This window comes from Melopsittacus undulatus, chromosome 1 (genome assembly GCF_012275295.1).
Source record: "Melopsittacus undulatus isolate bMelUnd1 chromosome 1, bMelUnd1.mat.Z, whole genome shotgun sequence".
NCBI classification, from domain to species: domain Eukaryota; kingdom Metazoa; phylum Chordata; class Aves; order Psittaciformes; family Psittaculidae; genus Melopsittacus; species Melopsittacus undulatus.
The window spans coordinates 151,181,381-151,204,169 of NC_047527.1; the positions used below are offsets into that span (position 1 = coordinate 151,181,381).

Consider the following 22,789-nt stretch of genomic DNA (forward strand, 5'->3'; position numbering starts at 1 on the left):
AACCTGAGCGATGAGGAGGATCTGGAGAGCAGGAGCCAGCAACAGGACCAAGAAGAAGGAACTGAACAAGGGACCAAGTGATGGTGAGTCTTAGTGCTTCAAATGAGGGCTCCCTCAGAAAAACCATCTGACAGCAGCATGAGGACCTCTGTTTCCTAAGGTAATACTGAGAGGGGCTACAGTAAAGCACAGATGTGCTGGAGAGGGGCTCTAAAGCACTCAGGGGTGAAGACCTGGTCAGATTTGAGTCAATATTAACCATTTATAAACCAAACAAACCCAGCTTTAAGCCTCCTCAAACACCTTCCTAGGAGTCCAGTGAGATGACCCAAGGAAGAGCTGGAAAAGAAGTTCCTGTGTGTGCTAACCCAATTCCCCATCCCTGAGCAGTTTTAGGCCATTAGCACTATTGTCTGAGGCCCTTCCAGTGGGAGATGCTCCTCACTGCTTTGTGCTCCTGTTATGGCCAAATTGGAGCCCACATTACTCAGTTGCCTGGGGCAAAGGGGTGGGACAGAGGCAGTGCAACAACTTGCTCTAGTGCCTCTTGGACATACCATTTCCTTCTAGTTTGCTCCTACCTCCTTGGAGCCCAGAGAAATAATGGAAGCTGCAGCTCAAGGTTTCAAGCAGTTCTTCTATGTAAGGAGCTGTGCTGGTGAAGTGCATAGGAACTTGCACATGGAGGCAGCAGCACATGTCTGGCACTAAAGGGAACTGTCTTGTCAGCAGATGTATGGAGCCATCTACCCTTCTGCTTCCACAGCATCCTCTAATGTGCCCTGCAAATCTATTGCAAGCTGTGCTGCTGCTTCTTTGTGTCACCCTGCTGCTGGGTTTGATTTTAATGTAGCAAATGGAGCATTTAGGGGCTAAATGCAAACTTCTGGTGGGAGAAACACAGCTTCTTTCAATGGCCTGCATCATCCCAGCCTATTGACCTCCTTGTAGCTGGATTGTTGGGCTGCATTGAATATAGAGCAGTGACAAATGCATTTAACTTATCAATTAGAGATCTAAAATCTGAGGGGGGTGGCAAATGGACTGTTCTGGTTACAGCTGCTGATGGCAAGTGGATAATATCATCTATAGAGCGGAAAAGGAATGCCAGGGTCCTTGCTTGTATTCTCTGTCCTATCACTAACCTCTGCCTTCAGTGATGTAAGGTGAATGTGCTGCTTCCAGCTGATTGAAGGATCACAGTTGGAAGCTGGATAAAGGTAAACTCCTTCACAAGCTAAACTGCTTTCCCCATGTCCAATGGGAGCTATTATACATTGTGTCTTTAGGGAAAGGAATGGCAAATACAATATATTAACTACTAAATACAGTCTCTTAACTACTGACATTCATGCCTTGAATATCCATGTAACAAACAAATTACACAGGAGCAGGTGGTAGGTGTTCTTTTCTGCATTGAAACCAATGTGATAACACTGACACTGCAGAGCCCAGGTCTTGAGGTCTGGGTGCGTGTATGTTGAAAACCAAGCTCTTGCAGTGGTTACCAAGCAAATTAGGAAGTGCTTATGAAGAATCATCAGCAGCTTCACCAGAAGGGCTGTATGTGTGTGACAAGTGCCTTGTACCAGTTCTGAACTGTTCTCATGTTTAGGTTTGGTTTGAATCTTAGGATGGCATCCCTGCAAGTAACAGGTTTTCATTATAGCTCTGGGTCTCTTACAGAGTCAAGAGACTGGAGTGGGAGCTGTAAATCTTGCTGCAGGAATGGGTAAGTCCTTAATGCAGAAAATAGTTCATTCGCTGCTAAAATGTGGCCGTTTATAAGGGGTCTGTAAATGGCCTTTGGCAAAGCATCACAGCATGCCTTGGGAATAGCTACAGAGGAAAACGTTACCTGCCAGGAGCTGCAAAAGCAATGATGGGGAGAGACAGTGCAAATGGTTTGGGAAGAAGAAAGCTGGTCACTGAGGTTTTCTTTGGGAAACTCCCCTTTGGTTGTTAGAAACAGCAGGACTTGGTATGGAAGCTTGCATGGATGGGACTTGTCCCCTCATTGGCATCAGAGCATCCTGCTGGGACAATGGTTTTGTATTATCCATGAGATCTCAGTGAAGGATGTCCCAAAGGTAACAAACAAAATGGAAATGACAGAAGTTAATCCATCACCAATGTGTTCATAGTGTCTCTATTAAATAGAGCCTTAAACTTCAGACTACCTTGGACCAAGGCTTCAGATCCATTCCCAACAAATTCTCAATCCAAAGGAATTGTGCAGGTAGGGGCTGTTGATGTCAGTGTTGCAAACAATAGCATATTATATGGGATATTTGAATGAGAGGGATTCATAGTGGCACCTGAAAAAGACACTTCATATCCACATACCTCACTGCAAGCAGTGTGGCTAAATATGTGCCTTGTTCATTCTATTTATAAGTAGATGAGGATTTGGGTTTTATCTGTTCCTCAAAGTGTAACCCTGCTGCTAAAAGATTTATGTTATGTGTCAGTGTGATTCTCAAACAGGAAGCATTGATCGCAATGGCAAAATAAGATGCAAACACAGCTCACCACCCCAAAACCACAGAGCCCAATCCCCCCCCCAATCCAGAGGTTTCCTGACCTTTTTGCACAACCAAATGCTATTCAATGGATAGATTATACCAAGAGTGCTTCTGTGTGTGTGTTTCCATGTGTAAACTGTGACTTGCTAAGTAAGCAAGAGTCTATCCTTAATTTATGGCAGATGAAAAGGGGTTATCCCATACTGAGAGACTGGTTTCCTTTCTCATATGTGATGGATAGGGACTGGATGGTCCTCAGGGATGTGTTGATCTAAGGATATATGCAGCCTTAATGCTGGACATAGGAAAGTGTATGGTGTAAATTGGTTGGGCAGTTAGAAAGCACCAGCTTCCTGCTGCAGAGGCTTTGAAAGAGAAATTAGCATCTTTAAGTAAAGAATACACTTAACTGGAAGTCCAGTGGAGGGACTTAAAGAGACATCAGTGGACTTTCAGTCAGGCTTGAATGGTGCAAGGCACACAGGAGACAGCACAGCAGAGGCACAGTGTGGGCAGGAGCTGTGGGGCTGTGGCTCCCCATATATCCTGGCATGGTTCAGTACAGTGAAGAGCAGCAAAGCCTTCATCTGCAGCTCAGCCCAGTCCTGGTAAAGCTGGTTACCAGTTGCCTTCAGAGCACTGGATGTTTCCTGGAGGCTGAAGGGTTGTTAAGGGACAATTACAAGGAAACTCTTCTGCTGATGCAAACAGAAGGAAAATGGTTTGGTTTTCAATGGGTTTTCTTTGATTTACCACTTCTGCTATGAGGAGGCCTCTGCACGGACAAGCTGTTTGCTGCAGAACCCAGTGCTAAGGAGCCACCCTGAAGCTTTTCATATGAACACTCAAATACTGAGCACGTAAATAACACATTCATTATAATAACTTGCAGATACATGGCGTAAGCACCAATGATCTTAGGCTGACAATCATTGGGCTCACAGGAGCACGTCTGCACTGTGAAGATGGGTCTGGAAGTTATGTGTGCTGGGATGCACTGTGGGATGGGCAGGATTGCTGGGAAACCCCTGGGATAGGCAGGGAAGTGTTGTCCTCCCTAGAGAGCTGTCAGAGAGGCTTCATGCTGGACACAGCACGTGGACCATATCTAAATGTGCCTTTTACTCCTCCCACTCAGTAACTCCCTGTTGTCTGGAATAGAAAAGGGAATTCAAATAAGCCAAGGGAGACTGCATTGCTCAGCTTGGCAACCCACCCTCTCCAGGCTGATTTCGTGCAGACACAGCTTCGTGTTTAATTTCAGAGCATCTTCCTCTTTCTTTCTGCACATATTGACATTTCCTTACAAAACACTGTGAAAATCCCATTTATTTCCAATGCCACTTGCCTGGGGGTGGGGACAGAGGTGATTGTCTGATCCCGCTTGGTCAGGCTGGACTTTGAAATGGAATTTGATTTCAAGTGACATTTAGACTGCATTTCATCTTGGACAGTAAGTCTGGTGTCTGGAAGTGCATTGGTAGCTTCTGGTTGAATGTTTACAATGTGTGGCAAGCAGAGTATGGGCATGAAGCATGTACTTACCACCCTCTCCAAGCAATTCGCAACCTGATCGTGATGTACTTGGACTAAGCACAATGATTCCCAAACCCATACCTTTTCCTGGATCAGCTCCATGTCAGGACCCAAATCCTTAAGCATGGTCTTTGCTCTGGTTAGCACATGCTATAAACACTGAGTGCATTGCTGGCAGTAAATGTGTATTCAGAAATAACTCTGGGGTGTCTTAACAGTAGGATTTTATTAGGTATGAAAGCACAGGTAAAACATTTATTGCAATCAATACCCCAAAATCACTTCTATATGAATACGTAGCATCAAAAATATACCCCTTAAGTATTGAAAACATTGCCCTTGATAACAGTCAGTTGCCATTCATTAAACAGATTCTGTTTAATGTGATCTGAAACAGATTCTTGACTGAGAAACTGAGTTGAGGTCTATGTACATTTGTACCCTGTGTTCATACACTGGCATGTGTGCAAGTTTCAATGATGAAACTACTCAGCAGCCTCCTTGTCCTTAAATCCTTCTCCAACTCCCATGCCAGGCCTAGAGTGCTGCTTTTGCTTCTACTTTCCCCCTTCCTCTCTCTTGATTCAGTTCCACATTCACCCTTGACATGTTGTACTGCTTTGGTTCTTAAAATCTTCACTGGTTTAGAACATCTAATGCTTACCAAGAGGCACATATCAGTGATTCCGTGCAGCTATTGAGTCTCTTCACACGGGTAATGGCAACTCTCAGAGGTGGCTGGTCCTGCAGACGATGTATTTACACACGTTTCTTCTTCACAGAGCCTTTCAGACGAAGACAGAGGCATCCTGGTCGCTGGTGTTGAGGGTTATGTTGCTGTTCACCATGCTTTCTGCATAGCTGGCCGGAGGGGTGACCTGGTAGCGGCTGCAGGGCCCACAGAAGCACAGGAATGGGCAGTACTTTAAGCACACACGATGAAGGTATTTCCTGAACTTTTGCCCAGCAAAGGCATAGATAAAAGGGTTGAGACAGCAGTGGCTGAATGCGATGGTTTCAGTCAGGTGCATGGCGTAGTCCAGGGATTTGATTTGGTTGCAACTTGTGAATACCTCATAGTGCTTTAAAGTCTCTAGGAAAACCAGGACGTTGTATGGGGACCAGAACAGAAAAAACACCACCACCACCACCAAGACCAGCTTTACAGCCCGTGCTTTCTTCTGGTTCTTGCAGGACAGCAGGGTCCTGATGATCCCACAGTAGCAATAGCAAATGATACAGACCGGGATGAAAAACCCGAGCGTGTTCAGCTCCACATTGCAGAACACTGGCCAGATGTTCTCCAGCTCCTGGGGGTAGACAGAAATGCAGTTGTTTTCTGCCAGCTGGGAGAACACAAACTGTGGCACTGACACTAGAACAGCTATTGCCCACACCGCACAGGTTACAAGAAAGCCATGCTTCACTGTTCTGGATTGCAGAGAATACGTTGCCCGGACAATGGCCAAGTACCTGTCGATACTGATAACAGTGATAAAGAACATGCCCCCAAAGAAACCAATGTAATACAGCGAGGTAACAACCGTGCATGGAACAGTTCCGAGGGTCCATCCACGCACTGTGTTGGAGGCCCAGAAGGGGAGGGAGATCACGAAGAGAAGGTCTGAGATAGTCAAGTTCAGTAGATAGATGTCAGTGATGCTTTTCCTGCTGCCTTCTTTCACAATGGCAAAAACCACCATTAGGTTCCCTGTGAGGCCAAGAGCAAACACTGTGATATAAAATATTGGCAGGAATATTTTCCCAAACTCTTGGATATCAGACTTATTGCAGGAAAAAGCTTGTTCATCGTAAGTGTATTCGGCTGTTGTTCCTGTGAATGCTTCCGTCATGCTGGATCTTCTGGCTACATGAAAAGGGAAAAGAGGATAACATCAGAGAGGGAGATCCATGGAGATGACAATATGGCCAAACCAGCTTGTTAAAGCTGGATCTGGAAGGAAAGGTCAGTGAGAACAAAACTGCAACTGATAACTACGCCTTGGTCACAGTGTCTTCTTACAGGAACCCACACAGGCTGTAAGGAAGGGACGTGGTTCAGTAACCATAAGCTGCCTCTTATCAGATCTTTATATCTCCTGTCAGTGGAAGATGTGGTCAACAGAGCCAATGAAGAGCAGTGTCAGGCCAAATGCACTTGAAGACAAGGTAGGCTGCTTTCCAGACTGTGTTGCTGAAGCTCCTTTTGACTATAAGGAGAGCATGGGCACGTTACTCAGTGGTAGATGCCAATGGTGTGTAACTGCTCCCATTCCTAACACTTAGAGTGAAGTGGCTGCAATCCCAGCACATCCACTCTTCACTGACAGCAATAGTTCTTATAGCCTCTGTTTAAAATAAGCCTTGTGAGACTAGGCATGAAACAGAGATATCATGAGGTGTGAGACAGTCCTTGCCCAAGAAGTTTCATTTGATGTAGTGCTAACAACAACAAACTCTCCCATGTGTGGCTACTGTGACCATTGACTTTTCCTCCTAAGGCCTCATTGCCAGAGCACCCTTTGTGGTGTGGGCCATGAATTTCTGGCCTCTTTTGCAGTCATTTCTCAAAGATGGGGTTTCTGTGCTAGTTGGAAATGCTAGTCTGAATGTTCAAAGCCTTGCTGTCTTCCAAGCATTGAAATGAGAAGTGCCCGCAGTCATTAGAAAACAATCTTTGTGGTTATGAACAGGAAAAGTGGGCTATAAGAAGGGCTGTCTCAGCACTGGTAGTTTCAGAGCATGGGCATGGCATGGGAAGGCAGTTTGCAGCAAGCAGGCACACCCATGGGCTCAGCACCTCTTGCAGTGCCTGCCCACTAGAACTGGAGCTGAGTCTGAATGCACAGCCTGGCCCTGCTTGCAGCCCAGTCTAACTCTCCAGCTGCTGGAGATGTGGTATCTGACCAGCAGAATTAGGTGGGATGAACAGGAAATGCATAGGTGCTGGGGCAGAAGCTGATAGCAGTTGCAGACAAGATACTGTGAGATTAGAGATGCCTACAGAGATATGTGTCAGGCTCCTCATCTCTTTAACTTTACCCTGCTGAGGGATACAGAAATGAACAGGACAGATCGCAGATGGCCATCATGTTCTGCCTTCCCATCCTGATCATAGCCATAGAACCAACCAGGTTGGAAAAGCCCTTCAAGCCCATCCAGCCCAACCATTCCCAGCCCTGCCAAGGCCACCACTAACCCATGGCACTGAGGCCTCGTCTCCAGCTGTGTGAACACTTGCAGGGACGGTGCCTGCAGCCCTGCCCTGGGCAGCCTGTTCCAATGCCTGAGCACCCTCTGGGCAAGGAATTGTTCCTCAGCTCCATCTAAACCTGCCCTGGGGCAGCTTGAGGCCGTTTCCTCTTGAAATGTGATGTTTTCTTTCTCCTTTTCTGAGCTGAAATGCATGCAGAAGGTGCCTTTAAAATGGAAAGACTTGTCAGGGTACACCAAGGCTCTTGTGCGGAATATGAGTCACTACAGGAGCCTACTCAGCTCTGCCACTGAGCTGTGACTGCATCTGAGCCTCCACCTTCCTCTGTGGGCTGATGTGATCCACAGCTGGTTCTTCACTGATGTGCCAGTGTGCGGTAGCTTACGGCTACCAAAATGACTGGGTCTGGCCATGAGAAGATGCTAAGTGGGTTTGATCAGCCTCAACAAGAGGCATCTCAAAGGGGAATCTAGTGAGGAGGTGTAAATGCAAAGCAGGCAACTTCCCTCAGAGGAGTAAGAGGCAATGGCCATGGGAAATTGTTACTCACTATATGGAAAATCATTTTCACCATGAAGATGATCAAACACCTCAATAGGGCTTCATGGAGGTTGTGGGCTCTCCATCCCTGGAGCCACTTGTAACTCATCCAGCCCTGTTCTGAGCATGCATTTGGACAATAGACCTTCAGAAGTCCCATCCGAACTTCATGACTCTGACACAAAGCCAAGCAGAGGCCACAATGTTTCTGCAGAGTGCCCCAGCTTCTTCTCTGCTCTGTGTGCTCCTGTTTCAATGTGTGTGTGATGAGCAGAAGTCCCACTATGTACAGAGGTAACAACTGACTGTTGCCTGCTTGTATCCCATTAGCATCCAGAGAGGGTTGCTCGGTGGTGCTTGCCTAGACTGTGTGTGCTGGGTGACATCCCTGACCTGGAGAGGAGGGGCACACACTGGTTTAGTCTCCTCTCTGAGAACCAGTAGCTGTACTGGTCTTTCCAATGCTTTTTCCCTTAATTCATACCTAGAAAGGCAGCTTGTTCCTCTGGAGGTTCCCATATGTGTCCACACAAACCACTGCACTCTCTTGAGCACAGGGAGGGTTTCACACTGGTGAGGAAATGCAGCTCCCACCATAGGGTAGCCCTCAGGTCTGGCAGACTCCAGCACAGGCTGCATGTACTGGCACTGCCTGCTGGGTGCAGGAATGGCCACCTTCTCCATAGGAGACCATTTACATGGAGGTGCAGGATGAGCTCCTGGTCTTACTGAAGTAAAGGGGAATGTCACCTGGGCACCAATCTTTCCTGAAGCACCTTTTCAGTCAGGTAATCTCCTCCAGCTCACTGATGGGGATCGTTTATTTCTACAGTAACAAATTACTTCCTTTACCTGGATGGGTCATTGCAAAGCCCATGGTACTTAGGCCAACAGGAAGGGGAAGATGCTGCATGGCAAGAGCTACATTCACATAAATGATATCGGCATCCAAAACTGCTGGCACAAAACGGTCCCAGTCTGGGGTATGAGGTGACCCGAAGAGCACAGAGGATGCTGAGGAAGACTGCAGGGCTGTGGGGTCCCTGCACCAGATGTTTTCCCTTGCTGAGTACAGGAAAGAGTAGATTCACTTCTGCTTCTCATGGAACTGCTCAACCACTTTGCTGTCTCTCTCCAGACTTCCCCAGCAATTTTACACCCTGCTCCCACAGACACTTCTGCCCTTCATCATGTTTATAGCTATCTCAAAGACAATAGCCTGCAGGACCCAAACCCCCTGTTTCTCAACCCAGCTATTCCAAACAACCACGTGCACTATATGTAATACACAGGGAAGTGAAATTAGGAGAGAACCACAAACTCCTCTAAGCAACAGAAGGTGCATTTCAGCCTTCAAAACCAGCACTGGCATCAGTCTGGGTGACAAGAGCCAAATCCTTTATGCAGCTGAGCTTTCCAGTTACCACCCCTGGTGCTTCAGCCAAGTGCCACGTTACCACCAAGAAGAGGGGTTTGTGGGTACTTCACCTCTGTGCATTGCTGTCCCCCAATGGGAAGCTGACAAACAACAGCCAAGGCAGAGGGTCACACTTCAGACTTGCACAATGTGCTTATAGGAGTATGTAAGGCTTAGGAGGATCTTCACACCTTAGTCAGCACTTCTGGGGGAGGCTGAGTTGTGCACTCTTCTCATGAAGGCAAAGCTGCACGCCAATGATTCAGGGGCCCAGGGAAGATGGAGGCTTTGTGGGAAGCCCTATGAAACCCAATGGGCACATCTGCCTTTCTCACCCTTACTTGTGTGCTGTCACCACCCTACCCAAATATAAACGTGTTGCTTTTGTGCATTTGTGACTACACCCATCTGCTTGTGGCCAGCTGGGGGGTCTGGGCCATACCATAGAGGTGTCCTCAGGTACATCCAGATGATGTGGTTTAGCTGTTGGTGGCTCTTCTAACACACTAAAGAAAGAGCTTTAAGTGAATTAACCACAACTAGGTGGAAACCAACAGGAGAGATGTGAGTCCTAATAGCACTCTGGCTGAAACCCTTCAGCAGCCTGGCACCAAGCAGCTATCATGCAACCACCAGACTGCTGCAGACACCTCTAACCACCATGTGTATGATACCCAGAACAAAACTTAGACTTACAGCAATACCTAACCTGTGATGGGGCTCAGTTTCCAGTCCTACGCCCAACTGGTTCCTGTAATACACTTAGCTCATCTTTCAGAGCTGGGCGGCTCCGTTGTTATAGGACAGTCTCTGGAGTTGTTTGGGATCCTGTTAGATAGCAGGGGTCAAAAGCAGCACAGCAGCTGCAGTTACTATAAAGTTATATCTCAGTCTTCTATTCAGTCCCCAGTTGAGGAGATAATCTTTCTGTTCCACCTGTGCAGGTGCTGGAAGCAGCTGACCTGAGGACATGGAGCTGTTGGAGCAAGTCGAGAGGAGGCCACAAGGATGAGGCGTGAGGCACTGGAATGGGCTGCCCAGGGAAGCTGTGAATGCTCCATCCCTGGCAGTGTTCAAGGCCAGGATGGACAGAGCCTTGGGTGCCATGGTTTAGTGTGAGTATTGCTTATAAAAAGATCTGTAGGAATAATGAACTGAAAGCCCCAAACTTGTATTTTCCTCATCGGTCTGAAATCAGACTGGGAATCAGAGGTGCCAGGGGAAGTGATGAAACAGAATTAGACAGTAATTCAGACAGACTTGAATAATTTGGGACTTCCTGGATGATTCACATTGGCTTTAAAGCAGCCAAAGTGACACACTAGGGAGTTAAACACCACAGACTGTGTCTCAAGAGTGGGAGCACATCTGCTGGCAAACCTGCCTGCTGCTATGGGCAGTCTGAAAGCCAGCCCTTAGCCAGATGTTGCAGAAAGAAAAGCTGATGCAACCCTCAGGTGCTTACAGATGTTTAGAGATGTGCTAAATGGGAAGTGGCTTTATGACTGCAGAGCCTGGGGCTGTAGGTGTACACTTGATCTCATAGCCTTGCTCATGTAGTGGGATTAGCTATATCATAAACTGAAGCATGGAAATTCAAACTGGAGACTTGCAAGCTGAAAATCAGACACACATTTTAACAGTGAAAGGCAAATGATTGGAACAGACTTCAAGTAGGAAAAGGTTTTTGCATGTCTGAGAATCTCCACAAGAGAAAATACCAGTCTGGGATATGGGTTTAGGCCAGACACAGTGGAGGAGCCCAACCCTACAGCCCCTGATGAGCTACTGGGGCACACTCATCATAGCCACAATGACTCTGTTTGGGTCCCCTCTGTTTGGGGACAGGGATGTTGCTATCAAATAGCCAGTCTGTAGTGCCTCTGTTAAACCCTGCATGTTTTGCCACCTTCTAACCAGTTATTTTATCATTCCTCCATCACTTCCAATTGGGTGTGTGGTGTTATCCCAGATGCATCCTCGCTCCCTGGTCCTCCAGTCCTCCCCTGATGAATTTAAGGTGAGAAAACACCTTTCTTTGGTATTTCCTTTTAATTCTGTGATTTATTCTCACATCAGCCAGGCCATTTCTGTGGCCTGGCAGGGTTATTCTTAATAATCCCTTATTGCTTTGGTTGATTTCATTTATGGAGACCTGGCCCTGGACTTCAAGGGTGAGTTCTTTAGAAGAGAATAGAACTGTGGGCTGCTGTATTATTATAGTTTCCAGCTCAAGGTGGATTCAAGGTGCAGAAATGTGATGCTGAGGACTTCTGAAAATTAGGGTATTTAAGGTGTCCTAAATAAAGCACCCAGAAATGAAAACCAATCAAACCACTGCTCACTAAGGCAAACAGAAGTCTGAATCTTGCAGAGGTCTGTGGTCCCTTTACAAAGGCATTTAGGTGAAAGAGGTATAAAAAACACCCCTTCCCTGGAGCAGTTCTACAGTTTTGACACCAGCATCACAAGCTGAATTGGAAGCAGACCCCAACCAGCTGGGGATAAAGTCTACAAACTTAAACCAATTGTTTGGGGTAAAAAAGTACACTTGAAAAGATCAGGCTTGGATCATGGAGGGTAGGAGAGGATCTTTTCCACCTTTCCCTAAGGCTTTATAGCATTGGAAAGTGCTTTCTTAGATGTTCCATGCTAATCTGCAGGTAACTGCAGGGCACCAAGTAACCAGAGCACAAATTTCAGCTTAACCCATCACATCTGATTTTGCCACGGCTCCACTTTCAGGGCATAACCAAGGCTCTTGAGCAAGCGACCATGCCAATAGTCACATCAAGGCATCTTCCTGGGGTGCTATCATTGATACCAACCACAGACTCACCGAATCCCAGACTGGTTTGGGTTGGAGAGGGCCTTAAAGCTCATTCAGTGCTAACACCCTGCCACAGGCAGGGTACACCTCACATTAGACCAGGTTGCTCCAAGCCCTGTCCAACCTGGCCTTGAGCACTGCCAGGGATGGGGCATTCTTCCAAAAGGGAGCTAAATACTGGGGGGCTTCTGAAAAGTCCCACAGGGCATTAGCCTGAACCTCTGGCAGTCAAAGTACCCTTAGTTATCTGGCCCTAAGGAGGTCAGAGCCTTAAAAACCCATTTCAGCAAGGGAGCCATGGCCTGACAGTATGATTCAGACTCCTGTGTTTTCTCAGGGTCTTAAAACTGAGCCTCAAGAATCACTGAAATGCTTCTGAAGTTTTCATCCATGACTTAGGATCATGATCCTATAGCCAAACCCAAGGGTCCTCTGCAACCTGAGGTGGTTTCCAGGCAGGAACCACAAACCAGGTGAACACTGAGAATCCTGTTGGAGAGCAGCAGTTGTATTTGTCCTCACAGAAGCTGGGGAGCACTTTAACTCAGCTGCTGGGGCACAGAGCTGCCCACAGGGCACTGGGATTTGGGGTTGTCCTTTGATGGTGAGTGCCAGGATCAGGGTTTTCTTGGGACATCTGCTTCACAGGTATGTCCTATAGCCCTTTAGTTCCCTTTTGTGCTCATGACACTGTGTAATGTTATACCTGTTGCTGAGCATTACACTGGTGTTTTCTCTTACCTGCTGCTCCTCAGAGTCCTTTTTCCCAGGCCAACCCTTCTTAAGCAGCATTCAAATTCCTTTTGCTTTCTCTGTTGAAGGGGACAGTGAAAACAGATGGATTTTTGTAGCTATGTGCACTGTTTGTGCTTGTTTATGGTTACCACTCACCCCATCCTCTCACCACATTTATTATGGGGCCTATTTACTTCCTGCCCCCCCCCTTTTGTTATTAATAAGCTGACATTGCTTCAGCATCCTTCAGAAAACTGAGAAGGCTATCTACAAATGGGGCATCTCTTAGATCACCTTCTGTTATTTTAGAGAGCATTACTCCTTCTTGACTATGTCCAGATGAGATGTAGGTTCTGGAGTTGACAGCCCCTTCCTGGGATTTACTCAATGATTTACTCTCAGAGTAAGTGTTAAGTGTTCTTTGTCAAACTTTAGCCTTTTCCTCTCCCTTTTGGACTTTTTCTGTGCTGCCCAAACCCTCAGAATTCATTTCAGTTGCTGTCTTTTATCCTCTCACCCAATTCACTGCCTCTGGCTGCACCAATTGCCCCACAGAACTTCTGTTTCTGGATCTATGTTAATATTACACAAGCAGCCATCCTTGTAACAACAACCTCCCCATGGAAATCTGAGTCACAGGGAAATGAAGTGATTTGCTCATACAGAAAGTTGGGGTTTCAGGGTTTATTTTCATTCCTGCCATTCTCTTGCTGCTCTGTCCTCATCAGACACTTGCTGCCATCTCTAGAAGACTTTCTGGTTCGGGCTGTCCTTCAGTGTCGGTGATGTTTGGGATGCTGGTTCGCTGACTAGAACTAAAATCAAGTAATGCTGGTGAGTTCTGACATCTAACAAAACCCATCTAATGAAGTAGAAGGGCTGCATCTCCTTGCTCTGTCTTTCCTATGCTGCACACTAGCCATCTGTCAGCATTAACCTGAAGATTTCTACCCAGGGTGAATATTGCCACAAATAACACATCACACTAAAATCTCTCTGCTCTGGGTCACTTTGATTCATAAAAGCTTTTCCCTTTCTACTTTCACCATTTGTAAACATTATTCACATCATCTTTACCCAAATTAAGTATCACTTAGATTCCAAGCACTAAGCAGTGTACTTAAGTAAGTACACCAGACACCATTTGTTGTCCTCCTGCTCTGTCAAAGTATAGGTCAAGTGGAATTGTCTCTTACCTTAATTCATAGCTGCAGTGAAAACCAATGTTTTCTTCAAGCAAAGCCTGTTTGGGTTTCAATGTATATTTCCTCTTCTCTAGAGCTGATGCCTACCCTATGAAACATGTGAAGTCTGGCAGGGCAGCTTCCTGGGCTGAGCTTCGTGGCTGTGCTGACAAAGTATTAATGTGCTCTGCTCCGGTCCTGCTGGTGCCTTGTGAAACTGTGAAGCAGGATGCGGCCACTCTGAGGGGCAGAAGTGCTTACAGAGGACAGGATTTGCACAGAAGAAATGCCTGAGGAGCCTCATATTTGGGGTGTAAAAGCTGCCACCCCCTTGGTTCCCCTTGTCCTATGCAGGATGAGGTATTTTTGACTCAGTGCAGTGTATACAAGTCTGGTATGTTCCCCTGAGCAGTGGGGATGCAGGATGCAGCACAAAGGGGTACAGGTACAGAATGGTACAACGTGGGGCACAGGCTGGCACTGGGGACCCCTGCAGCTATAAGCAGCTCACTGGTGGTCAGTTAAAAGAATGCCTCCTGGAGCTGGCAAAACTGCATATAGCAGTAACACACAGAATAAAAATGGTACCTAACGTATGTAAGGGGCACCACACATAGTAAATTGGGTGTAACATGAGGCTGCAGACCAGTGAAGGCAGAAGAAGGTATCAAAGCATGTCAGTAACACTGCATCCGAGCAGGCTGGGCTGGATGGGGGCTTTGGGATGGTGAGCATCTTCCAGGTTTTCTGAGCTCACTGACTGGTGTAGTGACTTGCCAGGCAAATATTCTTGTGTAAGTTATGCTATTTCTGATAAATACATGTCTTTTTGGGGCATTATGCTTTGTGTAGCAAAGCTTACATCCCTAACCACCACATAGCAATACACCTGAGGCCAACCTGAGCTTCCAGCATCAACCAAACTGCACAAGTGATGTCAGCACCCACAGAAATAACCAGGAAACCAATCCCTGGTTAGGTGTTAGCCAGGAACAGCAAAGGTACCTACTGAAAAGGAAGTCTAAAGGTTAGGGAATAGGAAAGGGCCAGAGCAGCAGATCTTTACACCTCATCTCTTTCTCTTACAGCTGTGTTTCCCTATAGGCAGTGGTCAACCCCTGCCCTCCAGCACTGCCCAGAATCCAACTGGAAGCTAGCACAGAAGCAATGAGGTTTGCCAAAAGGAATACCCACAGGTTTTGACTGGAGGACTTCAACTAAAGAGAAACCAAGTCAGGCTGACTCACAGACATCCCCAGGGAGACCAAAAAGGCTTTCTGTTGTATTCTGCTGAGAGTGATAACCCTAGATAAGGGTGTTGCTCATTATCATGGTTAGCACTTGTAGTGGAACATGAATAGGTATGAAGTGAACACAACACTGCCTGAAAAACAACTGCAACATCAATATTATCTGCTCTCCATCTATGACCTCTGTTCACCCTCTGGTACTCAGGAAACACCTCAGGGATAAGGAAGCCTGAGAAAGCTGCTGAAAATAGTTTCATTCTGGTCTTTACATGAGGGGGGGAAGCATCTTGTGTTTCTCCAAGTTAAAAAGAGACAATGCATCTCTTGTAACCAGCAAGACCTTTCCTGGGAAGGGCTAAGGCAGACTTCGGTGCCTTCCCAACTGTGGGGTATGGGAGAAAGGAGGAAATCGGGAGTCAAGGATGTGCCATGCAGGGATACAGTGGGTAAAGAGTGGGGAAGACTCCTTTTGTTCTTATTCCCCCTCCCTCTTAAGTTTCCTTCCAAATCTGGGAACTTGTTTCTTTCCACATATGGGGACACAAGTGGTGTTTGCACAGCAGCAGCATCTCCTCCTGCTCCATGGGCAGCTCAGCTCAGCTCAGGCAGACAGGCTGCTGCACACTTGTGCTGCAAATTCAAGCCTTATGGAATAAAGCATTTTGAGGAGATAAGTCTGGCCTGCAAGGTAAATGCTTCTAGAGAAGGTTCAGGGGTGACCTTATTGCTCTCGACAACTGCCAACACTACAACAGGAGGTTGTAGTGAGGTGGCCCTTCATCAGGTCCATTGCCCTTCTCTGGCCCCACTCCAGCACCTCAATGTCTCTCTTGCAGTGAAGGGCATACGTGTGTGTATGTGATGACATACACAACCCTGCATAGATACCATGTCTGTGCCTTGCTTCTGCAGGAGAACCCAGCAGAGGGAGCCTCATCCCTTCATGTCGCTGAAAGATGCAAGGGGACACCTCAGCTCTGGTGCCTTTCCAGCCACCCCTGGGAGACACATTCATCCTCCATTTAAAAGGTGAGGATGCAGAAGTTGTCCTTTGACAGAATAAGGAGCTATGTCTGGGGATGAAAATGGTTCCTCCTGCTTTGGAGAGGGGACAGAGGCTCAGGCAGGTCTCCTGAAACAGAATGCTGCCTAATTTGCCCTGTTGCCAAGCACCCCTCAGAGGGCTTCCCACTGCCATAGGGGCACAGCCAGGGTCCCCTCCAGTGGTGTGTGACCATGTCTCTCCCCCACACAAGAGGTGCCAGCAGCTTGTGCCACTGATGCCTGCTGATGCCTCATCCTGCCCCCATAGCCAGAGCCTGGGGCTTGGTGAGCTGCAAGCAAAGGTGCCCTTTGGTGTCAGTTTGTCCCTCTGGGGATGCAGTCTGACCCCCGGAGGGGCTGTGAGGCCTCCAGCGCTGTGTGTCCCAGGAGCAGCTCCGAGGGTGCTCTGTGCTGCCATGTGTGCACCCACCAGCACAGGCAGCAAAGGATGTCCTGCCACAGGCTCTGTGCAGATGCTGGAGCAGCCAATGCTGCTCCTCTTGTGCTCAGCTCCCCGAAATGCCTCCCTGAACAGGATGGGAGTGGGGTGAGGGTCCCAATGTCACCCTCAGCCTCATCTCCTGCAGGGTGGCTGCTGACCCACTCTCCCTGCTGCACAGCAGGCTCAGGGCTGCTGGTGCTGCTTGCTCCTTGTGCTGGCCAACCCGGCAGCTCCAGTTTGGAGAGGTGCAGGACTGACTAAGGAGGCCATAAGGCACCAGCAGGCACTTGGCAGAGCCGGTGGATATCCAGGAAAGCTGTTTAGGGCTTTATTTCAGTGTTATCTGTGAGAGTGTCTTCAGGGTGCATGTTTTGGGAAGGAAGGGTGATACAGACCTGGCAGTGTTAGGTTTATGGTTAGGCTTGATGTTAAAGGTCTCCTCCAACCTATATTATTCCATGAGTCTATGAGCAGCTCTCTTGGGTATTTCTGTCTGTGGGTGGGTGGGTGCAAGGATGAAGATGCCTCCCAAGGATCAATGTTAATGTGAACATTGTGCCCTTTACAGTTGCTGGCTCTTGGCATCCTTAGGCCATTGTCCACAGGCATCTTCACCAAGAATCCCCAGAGCAGAGGAGAGCAGGAGGTGGGATGGGAGCACAGCACAGGCACAGGTGGGTAATTGCAAACCTCTTCCACTGACGTTCATAGAGATGCTCAAAGTGAAAGAACACACTGCTTATTCAGAACATACACCTGGCAATTTCCGTTCCTCTGACTGTCACTGACGGGCTGAAACCATTGGTTTGGGGTTTCACACATCTCCAGTGTAACACTTATCTCACAAAGAAAAAGGCACTTTATGACTGTGCACCGTTCCAGTGAAGACCTTGCCTGTGACTTGCTAAGGTAAATGCTGTCACCATATACGGGTGAAGGTATGCCTGCTGCTTAAAAGCTGTACTCTAAAGGCTTCGTTTTGGCACTTTTTCAGACCCGTGTTGGATTATGGAGGTGAACTTGACATACCTGCTGGGCTCTGAGGACATGTTGGTGAGTCTCTCCCTGCTGGGCTGCTGTCCTGCAAGCCCAGGCTGGCAGCACATGGGAGGGGTCCAGTTGTGCCTATGGGGACACATAGCACTGGGAGGGATGATGGGGGCTTAGAAGAAATCAGAGTGATGCTCTTGTCATAAAAATACATGGGGTGAAAATGCCTTTGGCTTAGGAGGCTGTTTGTGGAGGTGTTTGTGGAGGAAGGCTGGCTTTAAGGGCAGGGATAATGGTAGGAGAACATCCTGGCCAGGAGATATGCCATCACCCATCTTTACCTGTTTGGTGTCACAGGTGCTGCCCAGGGATGCTGTGGTGGCTGTTGGATGGGCTGCAAGGGGCCAGGGAGCTGGGAAGGGGCACGCTGCTGATGCTGGTGCATCCTGACTGTTGCTGGGAGAGCAAAGCCATTGGTTGTGAAAGGGAAACCTGTTGGCAAAGGAAAGACTTTGTGGGCAGGAGCAGCAGTTTGTGCTGGCATAGGCAGAGGGAAAAGCTCCTGATGGGGAGGAGGGAGGAAGGGGCAGAAAGCCCTGTCTGCTCTTTGGGAAGTTGTCCTTCAGACCGGACCTGCCACTTCTGATCCCACCTGGCATGGAGAAACATGCAATGTGCAGCACCTGCTGGTGACCTGTATGTGCTTTACAGCTGAAAGCCTGCTGGAACTGTGCAGGAACTGATCCCATAAAATGCTATTTCTGGCACTCAGCTAACTGGAAACACAGCCTTTAAATGAGCATCAGTTCCTCTCTGAGCCCTACTCCCTTCCTCCTTTCTAAAGGACACATGCAACAGGACCCTGAAACCTGTGTTAGGGGCTCTCAGCCCCCTGGCCATGCCCATTTGTTTTCTGGTTTGGAGATGCACCTTGTTTCTGGTGCTGGTGCCCTGCCTGGACTGAGGCATGGGGCTGGACATCCCATGCAGAGCAGGTAGGGAATACCGGTAACCTCTGGTGTACCACCACAGCTGCCAGAGGACCTTGCAGGAGAGGACTGATCGCTCATGTTTGTTCCTTGTTTGCATCATAGAATGGTAGAATATTTAGGGTTGGAAAGGACCTTTACATCCTCCAACACAGCTGAGGCAGAGTCCTCATGGACAGAGACTTTCTGCAAGAGCAGGTAGGGACAGAACAAGGGGAATGGCTTTAACCTGCCAGAGGGGAGACTGAGCTGAGCTCTTAGGCAGAAGCTCTTCCCTGTGAGGGTGCTGAGGCACTGGCACAGGGTGCCCAGAGAAGCTGTGGCTGCCCCATCCCTGGCAGTGTTCAAGGCCAGGTTGGACACAGGACCTTGGAGCAACCTGGTTTAGTGTGAGGTGTCCATGCCCATGGCAGGGGTTGGAACTGAGTGAGCTTTAAGTTCCCTTCCAACCCCAACCAGTCCATGATTCTATGCAGCCTGTTGTGAGCTGACTTGTGCCTAGTATGTATACTAACAGAGTAATTTGGTATTTGAGCCTCATGAACTCCATTGTTCTTCGCCAGGTGGGTTACATGTCCCCAACATCTAACTCCTCTGCAGCCTACGGATACAACTTCTACTACCCAGACCTGGACATCAACTGTGATCTTGACAGCATCCCAGCATTTGCATCTGCCTTTTTTCCAGTGCTGTACTCCCTCCTGTTTGTGACTGGCCTTGTGGGAAATGCATTGGTCGTTTGGATCCTAACAGCTTTCAAGAAAGTCAGGGCCATGACTGATGTGTATCTGCTGAACCTCGCCATCTCTGACCTCCTCTTTGTTTTCTCCCTCCCCTTCTTGGTTCAGTACTCCATCACAACTCAGTGGGCTTTTGGTAACGCAATGTGTAAAATCATCAGCTCAGCTTACTTCATTGGCTTCTACAGCAGCGCCTTCTTCATCACCATCATGAGCATCGACAGGTACTTGGCCATTGTCCAGTCTGTCTACGCTCTACAGGTTCGGACAACTGCTCATGGGGCTATCACCAGCCTGATCCTTTGGGCAGTTGCCATATTAGCGTCAGTACCAGACTTGATATTCTTCCAGGAGACAACTTACTATAACCAGACCAAGTGCCTGCCTCGCTATCCTGACAGCAGCAATGGCTGGAAGACTTTCAGTAACACTGAAGTCAATGTCCTGGGGTGGCTGATCCCTGTGGGTGTTCTCATCTTCTGCTACCACAGCATCTTGAGAAACCTGCAGAAGTGCCATACTCAGAACAAGTACAGAGCAATTAAACTGACTTTTATTGTTGTCATCGTGTTCGTCCTCTTCTGGACCCCCGTTAACATTGTGCTTTTCCTGGACTCGCTGAGAAACATGCACATCATTGATGACTGCCAGACAAGCCAAAGGTTAGACCTAGCCATGGAGCTGACTGAGGCACTCTCCTTTGTACACTGCTGCCTCAACCCCGTCATCTATGCCTTTGTGGGTGAGAAGTTCAAGAAGCATCTCCATGAAGCTTTCAGTAAATGTGCCCGTTTTCTGTTGTTCTGCAAAGACCACAGTGGGTACAGACTGGACAAGCACTTGTCTGTGCATGCAGCATCCTCACAGTCATCTTCTGTTGGTGCTGTCTTGTAGAGCTACAGGTGAAAACCTTTCATCCTCAACAGATGACCTGAGGCTGAGAAACCCTCCCAACAGGGCATCCACAGGGAAGAACTGTTTGGGCAACCTTTTAGGATAGCAAAAGTGGAAGCAGCTGCTTCAGCTTGCTTTCTAACATGGTTGCCTTTGGGGTTCTTAGCTTTTAGTGTCTTTCTTTAGCATCTTCCTCCCTTTTCCCTGGCATGTTCTGCCCTGCCTGCATTGTGAAAGGGAGGATGAAATAACCAGCAGCCCTCCGCACTCTCTGAGCAGCACAGAGAGGTGCCTTAGAAGCACTTCTTTCCCCACCTCAGATTCAGTACTGAAAGAAGTTGGTTATGTTTCCAAACTCAGGACATTTGGCTTCTCCTTCCTTCATCCCATCAGAGTGGACTGGCTTTGTAAGCAGGGTCAAGGCTCACAGCAGGAGCCCAAACCCACTCTTTGGGGAGAAAAGGTCAATGTTTAAGGTCTCATACCAGGGCCTGGCTTTGTTGACAGGTCTGAATGAGGCTTCCAGCCCAGAAAGAGCTTAATGGGGGAATATTTAGGCAACAAAGAGAAATGCTATGCATGTGTTTTGTTGTAATCGATGTGGAGGAGTATCTAGGTATGGTCCTGGCTCTCCATCCACTACCAAGGCCTGCAGCTCCTTGGCTGGAAGGGTTTGGAAGTTGTAGCTCAGAAATTACACTGTGGTTGTCAAGGAAACACCCTTATGAGAATGAATGAGTGCCCTAAGGATGAGTACAGAAATAGTTACCATGAAGAAAAAAGATTAACAGTTGAAAAGTACCGAGTGTGAGCTGAGAGAGCAGTAAGAGTGATATGCCAAAGCTTCCTGTGGTCCTGCTTGCTGGTAAGCCACAGGTTAGGGTGGTTCCTGCTTTCAGCAGTGCCCTGATCTGTTTGCCAAGGGGCTGGTTGTTGTGTGGATGCCCAAAACAGGATGGAGAGAGATACAAACTGGGGTAACACATTCAGCATCCTGTGGCATAGAAGCTGTGTGGTTCAGTTGATACGCTGGAGGGAAGGAATGCCATCCAGAGGGACCTTGACACACCTGTGAGGTGGGCTGATGCCAACCTCATGAAGTTTAACCATGGCAAGTGCAAGGTCCTACACCTGGGTCGGAGCAATCCCAGGCACAGCTACAGGTTGGACAAAAAGGAAATTCAGAGCAGCCTGAGGAGAAGGACTTGGGGGTGTTGGTTGATGAGAAAATGAACATGAGCCAGCAGTGTGCACTCACAGCCCAGAGAGCAACCGAATCCTGGGCTGCATCAAAAGAAGCATGGCCAGCAGGTCAAAGGAGGTGATCCTGCCCCTCTACTCTGCTCTTGTGAGACATCACCTGGAGTATTGTGTGCAGTTCTGGTGTCCTCAACATAAAAAGGACATGGAACTGTTGGAACAAGTCCAGAGGAGGCTATGAGGATGCTCAGGGCCTGGAGCACCTCCTGTATGGAGACAGGCTGAGAACACTGGGGCTGTTCAGCCTGGAGAAGAGAAGCTGTGTGGAGACCTCAGCAGCTTCCACTATCTGAACGGGGCCTACAGGGATGCTGGAGAGCGACTATTTATTAGGGACTGTAGTGATAAGACAAGGGGTAACAGGTTCAAACTTAAACAGGAGAGGCTTAGACTGGGTATAAGGAAGAAATTCTTTACTGTTAGGGTGGTGAGGCACTGGTATGGGTTGCCCAGGGAGGTTGTGAATGCTCCATCCCTGGCAGTGTTCAAGGCCAGGTTGGACAAAGCCTTGGGTGCCATGGTTTAGTGTGAGGTGTCCCTGCCCATGGCAGGGGGGTTGGAACTGGATGATCTTAAGGTCTTTTCCAACCCTGACTATTCTATGATTCTGTGTCTAAAGCAGACAGCACTGGCTGGCTTGAGTGGCCAAAGGCTCCAGAGATGGCTAACCCCAGATTTCCAGCTAGAGGAAACTCATGTTTTGCCATGGGGGAACTTTTTGAACACTTCAAACAACTGATGTGCAAGTACAGTTGCTGCTCTTGAGTGTACAACTGGAGATGATCTCCCAGTTACTGCTCCATTTGGTAACTGTGAGTGACTGCTTTCATAGAACCATAGAATGGTTAAGAGTGGAAAGGACCTTAAGATCATCTAGAGATTTATATGTGAACGGTTACCTATACATATAAATGTACATAGACAAACACATATACATATGTGTCTATATACACAAATACGTACACATACATAGACATGTGTATATATATGTATCTTTTTTATATATATAAATATTGATAGATAAATGCAATGGTGTTCTGAAGCTTTTACTCCTGATCTATTTCTCCCTACAAAGTATCATTATATTTGAAGTTTGGTAATAAAGATACTGCATGCAATGTAACTGCACCATACTTGCACCTGAGGAACCTATTTCATCATGAATTATTTCAGCTTGTGTGTTTTCTTCTGTCCTGGGC

The 22,789-nt window shown here is 47.8% G+C and overlaps 2 protein-coding genes across 2 annotated transcripts; one reads left to right on the forward strand and one right to left on the reverse strand.

Annotated features, from left to right (window-relative positions):
* Window positions 1-4,339: 4,339 nt before the first annotated feature.
* On the reverse strand, window positions 4,340-14,139 carry CX3CR1 (C-X3-C motif chemokine receptor 1). Its single transcript, XM_034064481.1, has 3 exons — window positions 13,994-14,139; window positions 12,804-12,874; window positions 4,340-5,928 (listed from the first exon to the last, which is right to left on the reverse strand). Exon 3 carries the CDS (start codon window positions 5,912-5,914, stop codon window positions 4,850-4,852), a length of 1,065 nt encoding a protein of 354 aa, XP_033920372.1. The 5' UTR covers window positions 5,915-5,928; window positions 12,804-12,874; window positions 13,994-14,139; the 3' UTR covers window positions 4,340-4,849.
* Window positions 14,140-16,169: 2,030 nt separating this feature from the next.
* Window positions 16,170-21,377, forward strand: LOC101878141 (C-C chemokine receptor type 8-like). The gene is made up of 4 exons (XM_005140139.3): window positions 16,170-16,260; window positions 17,286-17,391; window positions 17,712-17,770; window positions 19,260-21,377. Exons 3-4 carry the CDS (start codon window positions 17,726-17,728, stop codon window positions 20,328-20,330), a joined length of 1,116 nt encoding a protein of 371 aa, XP_005140196.3. The 5' UTR covers window positions 16,170-16,260; window positions 17,286-17,391; window positions 17,712-17,725; the 3' UTR covers window positions 20,331-21,377.
* The last annotated feature ends 1,412 nt before the right edge of the window (window positions 21,378-22,789 follow it).

Coding starts and splice junctions, on each gene's coding strand:
- LOC101878141 (XM_005140139.3), top strand. CDS start 17,726: ATGGAGGTGAACTTGACATACCTGCTGGGCTCTGAGGACATGTTG. Junction 17,771..19,259: donor TGGGCTCTGAGGACATGTTG/GTGAGTCTCTCC, acceptor GTTCTTCGCCAG/GTGGGTTACATGTCCCCAAC.
- CX3CR1 (XM_034064481.1), bottom strand. CDS start 5,914: ATGACGGAAGCATTCACAGGAACAACAGCCGAATACACTTACGATGAA.